Source organism: Takifugu flavidus, unplaced genomic scaffold (assembly GCF_003711565.1).
Source record: "Takifugu flavidus isolate HTHZ2018 unplaced genomic scaffold, ASM371156v2 ctg401, whole genome shotgun sequence".
Classification (NCBI taxonomy): Eukaryota; Metazoa; Chordata; class Actinopteri; order Tetraodontiformes; family Tetraodontidae; genus Takifugu; species Takifugu flavidus.
The window spans coordinates 1-6,746 of record NW_026622021.1 but is presented as its reverse complement, the minus strand read 5'-3'; the positions used below and the strand labels follow the sequence as shown (position 1 = coordinate 6,746).

Sequence of the window (6,746 nt, the reverse complement as noted above, 5' to 3'; positions counted from 1 at the left end):
TGCCCAAAAAACCCAAAACCCCCCAAAATGACCGATTATTGTAGTTGATTTTGTCCTCAGCTCATTAAAGTGGTTGTAAAGCAACTTAAACCTTTTTTTCTGTGTGTGAATGAACTGAATCAACAACAACACCATTTTAGGGAAACGTTGGGGTGGTCCATTTGTCACCAATCCCCCATTTAATATTCACCATGTGCTGGTGATGTGTTAGTTATCAGTGGATACTTCAAGGTACGGCAAAGCAGGCGGCGTTAAACTGAGTTACATTGTGGCGGACACATAGGGGTGTATCTCACACCCAGGTGATGCATGGGTGATGGGCGTGGTTAGCCCTTCATTAGATGCACTGTTCGAAGCGCCATTTATTATTGTCTGGTGGATGCGGAATAAAGACGTTTAAACCATCTGCTCAGTCTGAGTCGTTCCTCGTCCTGCACAACGTCACAATAACATCAGCATAGTTTTGCTTTTAGGTACAGTCAACTTTCCCCTGCTGCCCCCGAGAGGCGTGGCATTTAGTTAACAGTGAGTTAAATACGTAAAACACAGCATCTCTTTGCACACATTTCATTTGTTAATGAAGAAAAGTGACCAAAAATATGGTAAAATGAAGTATAATGTAGAAGTCAGTCCTTAATCAGCCCCCCCAGAGTATTCCCTGACATCAGAGTAGATGCTTCTTTCTTCCTTCTCTGTATCATCATTTCTCACTGATTTTCTTCGAGCAATGTTTGGAATGGCGTAAACCAAATCCTGCTCCTCACTGGTCTGGGAGAAAACATGGACAATCATTATTATTAACATTATGTATGGCTGTTTATCATGTCTTTACCTGTTGATTGCAGGGATCAACACTGACTTTTACAGCAGTTCTTTGCAGAGTTAAACGAGCTTTTTGGTGAAAGAAAAGTACACAAGTGAAGTAAATTTGCCCAAATGCTTCTCAAGTAACTTTAAGACATTTAGAGACGTGTTTTCTTACCAGTGCAAACAGCCACAAAGGTTTTTCTTCTGCTTAGTCCTCAGATAAATAAAAGGACGATGAGACAAATGGACACAGCAGCACCGAGTGTGTATAAAACTGTGGAGATTATATGGCCATCTTTAATTTTCACTGAAATCATAAAATTAAAATAATTAGCATATTTATTGCCATTTGAAATACAGGAATGCAAAAATAAACGTTGACCTTCATTTTCGGGCTCTGAGCAGTTCCCACATGTCTGCTCACATTTTCCTACGGAACAACACAAATCTCCAGAAGAGCAGATGTTACTGAAGACGCTGTTTCTGGATCTGTTTAAGTTGTTTTCATCCACTTCCACGTTGTTTCTGCAATGAAAACTGAAAAATGGCCCACAGATCTGGAGCCACAGCAGCAGTTGTTGAGGTCATCCAGAGACGTTGGGTTCTCGGAGTCAGAGAGGACGGGACACTGGAGGAGCACAGAGCGTTCTCCAGGGGTCGGATCATAGGGATGAGCCGTGGGGACACCATCACCTTCAGATTCGGAGACAAAATTAGGCACAAATAATTCTGATAATGAACTGTGATGTTCCAAGATGAACTATGTCCAAACCAGCAGATTTCACCTACTACTGTTAGGTCTACTCTTTTCAAAAATGCACTTTTCTCCGTCATGCAGAAATAAACTCCAGTATCATCCACACGTGGGTTTTTAATAACCAAATCAAATGATCCTGATTCCATTTTGGTTGTGAAGTGAGAATCTTTGTATGATGAGATGATTTTCCGAGGATTTCAGGTAAAATCCAGGAATAACTCTGATCCATGAGGAGTGCTGACGTCTTGCGGGGACACTTCAGTCTCACAGTCTCTCCAACAGTTACATTCTTGGTCTCAATGATGTTATTTGTGCATCCTGTAAAGGCAAATAATACACCCAACATAGTAAAATGTGTTTGATCTCTCCAAAATGACAGAGCAAAGAGCAGATTCTAGGAACTAATTAGTAAAAAAATGTATTTTTCCTGTGGTACTTACCCCCAAATCTGACAGGAAAGAGGAGGATATAAATAGAATCAGCATTATCTACTTAGTGCGCCTGTCGCGTCTCACGGGTTAAGGTGCTGCTCAAATGATCAGATGAAGGAAACAGTTTCATTACAGTGTGCTTGGTTCTCAGTAAGAGCACAGGGGAGGAGATATCAGCTCGTTTTCCAACCTCTGAAAACTGATGCAGATTTTTTAAGTTTTTAAGTAAAAGCAATGTGATGACATTTCCCCTTTTCTTAAATCTGAGAGTATTTAGTTTTGATGGTGAAGGAATTCATTTGAATTTTAGCTCCCTGACTCGCCAACCAGAAATTTACAGCAGTAACCCAAAAATTATGTTTAGAAGAGATTTTGGTTTGTGTTTTAGCACATCCGATAAGATCACCTACACTTCAAATCAATTTAATTTAAACTAATTTACTAATAATTACATGTATTTAATATAGAATAATATTAAAAATGAACAAACTCTCTCCTTGAGGCAAGTGTGGTGAGGCAGAAACCATGAAATGACCCTGTTTCCTTTAACCCAACTGGTAGAGAGAGGAAGAGGTGCAATAGAGGGAGGTTAGAAAGACAATAGACACGTTCAGCACAAAAATATTTAGATTTAAAATTCAAAACAATAATATACACAAGTCTGTTTAAGTGAAGTGGAAAACAAATGTGTATGACTTCATCTCCTACCACGAGGGGGAGACATAAATGCTTCAGTACATATCAAAATTGTACTGCAGCACCAACAATTACGCATTTGTGCTTGAACTTGCAGCAGTTTTTGAACCTGAACTGGAACCAGTAGGTCTGTTTGATGTGGCTCAATCTAATAGGCAGTCCATCAAAGTCTGGTGACATCCTGATGTGCAGAATTATTTAAACAAATGATAAACAAGGATTTCATTATTAATTATTAATTATTATAATTTCTTGTTCTAATCAGCTCACATAAAAGATTCTTATAAAGCTAGCCACACGGTGCTTTAATACTAGACCAATGTCTGCGGATGTCCAGACCTCCAGTGGATATAAAGAATAGTTGAACATTTTTCGCTTAATTTATATTCTAGGTTGTTTGACACACAATTATGTGGTTTAAACAGTTCATATTTTCGTGTTTATTTCCGTGTTTATCGGATGCATCTGTTCATTTTCAACCAAATGTCTGTTTTACTTATATACATAGTAACTTATTGATGGCTGCCTTACAAATAACTTAAATTATTGGGAAAAATCTGTAACAAAACCTAAAAGGTATGTTTTTAGCCTTTAATTAAACACACTGAAGCAAACTTTTAGTTAATTCTGGGTCATAATAACATAAATGCTTTTGCTGGGACACACCAGCATTATTTTGAGCAAGTTTCAGAACAGTTAACAAACCTCCAAAAAAGACAATATGGAAATTAAAACACCAAAACTGCTAAAAAAAAAAAAAAAACTACAATAATCACAATAATACAATGATCAATAATAAGAAACAATTTCAGGTTTAGAGGAGCAGAACTGATCAAACCTGACCAGACCAATTTTAAATTTTAAATTGGTCCTTCTATGGATACAAAGCAGCTCTTAAAACTCTTAAAAGCTGAGCGATAACGTCGCAATATTTTTATCTGTGTGTAATTTTATTTAAATTGTCTTAATAAACAATGTGTTTCCTACATTTGCATTATTCTTCGACATCAGTGCTGGAGTAATTTTATTTTCTCCCTACAAATTAACAAATATCAAACACACACTGGTGCTGTGTCACAGTGGATACATTGAGTTCCTCACTATAGAGGGTATAGGGGTTGGTTTTGGACACCGCCTCAGATTTCCACGTCATCATTGGAGATTTAACGTGTGTTGATTATTTTCAGGATGGCGAGTTGAGAGAAGAGAGCTATGTAACGCTGAATTTCCCCTCAAGAAAGAAAAGGCATGCAGCAAAGGGGGAGTTACCCCCAGAGTGCATTTACTCTGGTGTCAGAGGCTGAAAAGACTTTGAATGTGAAATTTAGAAATAGAAAGAAATAAGAAAATCATTGAAGAGGTATTTCAGCCAGGATGACAAAATGGATGAGTCTTTGCTGTGGACCAAATGTGTGAGTTGTGACTCTGAATAATCACTCTGCAACAAAAAACTGCAACAATTGTAGAAATGTGTTATAAATGTGGCCAGAATGAGCAGAATGGCAAATGTGCACACATCAGGAAATGATGCTAGAATCTAAGTTTCAGTCTGAGGGGAACTAAGTACTGGTTTACTGTAAAATATATAAATAAAATACACTATATATATACCAAACTCATTGGTGTGTGAATGAACTGAATCAACAACAACACCATTTTAGGGAAACGTTGGGGTGGTCCATTTGTCACCAATCCCCCATTTAAATATTCACCATGTGCTGGTGATGTGTTAGTTATCAGTGGATACTTCAAGGTACGGCAAAGCAGGCGTTAAACTGAGTTACGCCACAATAACATGAGTTCAGCACAGTTTTGCCTTTAGGTACAGTCAACTTTCCCCTGCTGCCCCCGAGAGACATGGCATTAAGTTAACAGTGAGTTAAATATGTAAAACACAGCATCTCTTTGCACACATTTCATTTGTTAATGAAGGAAAATGACCAGAAATATGGTGAAATGAAGAATAATGTAGAAGTCAGCCTTAATCAGCCCCTCCAGAGTATTCCCTGACATCAGAGTAGATGCTTCTTTCTTCCTTCTCTGTATCATCATTTCTCACTGATTTACTTTGAGCAATGTTTGGAATGGCGTAAACCAAATCCTGATCCTCACTGGTCTGGGAGAGTTCATGGACAATCATTATTATTGACATTATGTATGGCTGTTTATCATGTCTTTACATGTTGATTGCAGTGATCAACACTGACTTTTACAGCAGTTCTTTGCAGAGTACAATATAGAAATATAGACAATATAGACAATATAGAAATTAAAACACCCAAAGTGCTAAAAAGAAAAACCTACAATAATCACAATAATACAATGAACAATAATAAGAAACAGTTTCAGGTTGAGAGGAGGAGAACTGATCAAACCTGACCAGACAAATTTTAAATTTTAAATCGGTCCTTCTATGGATACAAAGCAGCTCTTAAAACTCTTAAAAGCTGAGCGATAACGTCGCCATATTTGTATCTTTGTGCAATTTTATTTGAATTGTCTTAATAAACAATGTGTTTCCTACATTTGCATTAATTTCCTCTAACGGGGGTCCTCACTTCAGAGTAGACTGTTTGTCTTTGAGACGACCTCTGTCTGGTTGAGCTTTGCTCCTGGTGAAGACTGCAGCAGAATAACACATCTCCTCTTCTGTCTGAGCAGACACAGGGAAAAATCTCATGTTAATCAAAAATCAGTATTTACACGTCTATAACGCTTTTGATTGTTCTGATCCTCACCGGCTGAGTGTCCTCGTCACTCGCGACTGTTGTGCAACTGAGTACGGCAGCTGTTTTAAAAATAAGAGAAATAAAAGCAGCTGTTTCAGAAGGTATTTTATTGAATATATTCTCACTGAACAATAATGGGAAATAATTTTACATTTTTAAACTCCTTAAAAAAAATTAATAACGTACCCTCGCAACAGCTCGAAGATTTGCCCTTTAGGATCCAAACCAGGCAGACATTTACAATAACACTTGCAACCAAAGCAGCAGCCAGCAGAACCACCAATATAGTGTTCTCATCTAAGACCCCTGCAGTCCTGAAGTTGAGGGTTCCAAAGAAAAACTCCCCACATGTGGCCACAGCGCAGGAAAAGGGCCCAGCATCAGAGGAGCCCAGTAACTCTGAGCTGCTGCTCTCCCATTTCTGTGGAGCGCCACCTCTGACACCACCCTGGCATCCATCCTGGCTGCCTCCGTGTGCAGCAAAGACACTGGGATAAGATGCATCAGGTCCAGACTGGAACCAGCACACGTTGCGCTCTGTTCTGCAGGTTGTGTTTTCAGAGTCAGAGAGGACAGAACACTGCAGCGTCACTGAACGCACCGAATCAGACGGAGGCACTTGGATTACGGCTTTGACATCAGGCTCCGTCCCTGAGAAATTGAAATAGGACAAGAAACATGTCGGGTTTCTGTCAAATCTATGGCTCTGAATCACAGACTTTGCTGCTGCAGCCATGTAAATGTTCCCACTGTGGCAGAAATAAAGATATCTTATCTTTACCTCTAACATTTTAAACGAATATGAAAGTAAATTGTTATTTTACATCATTCTTACCTTGAATTCTGAGAAATATCCCCTGAAAAAATGTCAGGCTTGTAAAAACAGTTTTAATACAGTAATAAAATCCTGCATCATGTGGAGTCACTGACAGAATATGCAACATAAACGTGCCAGGCCCTTGTTCACAAATAAAATGAGAGGAATTGTTTGGAGCCTTGTAGTCAAAATAATAAATGACTCCTACGACATCAGGTGGGTTTCCAGGAACAAATCTGATCCAATAGAATATTGCTGGCTCTCCAGATTGCTTGCGTTCACAAGTCAGAGTCACATTTTCTCCAATATCAGCCCGTTTCATCTCAAAGTGCTGCTCATCCACCCCACCTAAAAAAAACAGCCAATGCAGTAACATGGGCACTATTCTGTGTTAACGTTGAATAAAAATGGAATAACAGAGGACTGTATATACTTACGCACGAGTCGGAGGCTCAGCAGATAAAATATAAACCTCATGTTTGGCTAATCCAGCTAAGGAGATGGTTAGA

At 38.7% G+C, this 6,746-nt stretch overlaps 1 protein-coding gene and 1 long non-coding RNA gene across 7 annotated transcripts; both read right to left on the bottom strand.

The window, feature by feature from the left end:
• Positions 1 to 304: 304 nt before the first annotated feature.
• On the bottom strand, positions 305 to 6,738 carry LOC130520492 (uncharacterized). Of its 6 annotated transcripts, none has more exons than XM_057024187.1 (6): positions 6,675 to 6,738; positions 6,256 to 6,585; positions 5,607 to 6,071; positions 5,430 to 5,479; positions 5,216 to 5,344; positions 305 to 768 (listed from the first exon to the last, which is right to left on the bottom strand). In XM_057024187.1, exons 1-5 carry the CDS (start codon positions 6,712 to 6,714, stop codon positions 5,246 to 5,248), a joined length of 984 nt encoding a protein of 327 aa, XP_056880167.1. In that variant the 5' UTR covers positions 6,715 to 6,738; the 3' UTR covers positions 305 to 768; positions 5,216 to 5,245. The 6 variants fall into 6 exon arrangements, with proteins under 6 accessions (XP_056880167.1, XP_056880165.1, XP_056880170.1 ...); XM_057024185.1 differs by having other exon boundaries at positions 5,250 to 5,344; XM_057024186.1 differs by lacking the exon at positions 305 to 768 and adding an exon at positions 2,068 to 2,194 and having other exon boundaries at positions 5,250 to 5,344.
• Positions 990 to 1,750, bottom strand: LOC130520494 (uncharacterized). Its single transcript, XR_008948876.1, has 3 exons — positions 1,593 to 1,750; positions 1,190 to 1,500; positions 990 to 1,114 (listed from the first exon to the last, which is right to left on the bottom strand). It is a non-coding gene; the product is annotated as an uncharacterized LOC130520494 (long non-coding RNA).
• Positions 6,739 to 6,746: the final 8 nt, after the last annotated feature.

Coding starts and splice junctions, on each gene's coding strand:
- LOC130520492 (XM_057024185.1), bottom strand. CDS start 6,714: ATGAGGTTTATATTTTATCTGCTGAGCCTCCGACTCGTGC. Junction 6,072..6,255: donor GATATTTCTCAGAATTCAAG/GTAAGAATGATG, acceptor TCAATTTCTCAG/GGACGGAGCCTGATGTCAAA. Junction 769..5,249: donor GACAAACAGTCTACTCTGAA/GTGAGGACCCCC, acceptor GTTTTCTCCCAG/ACCAGTGAGGAGCAGGATTT.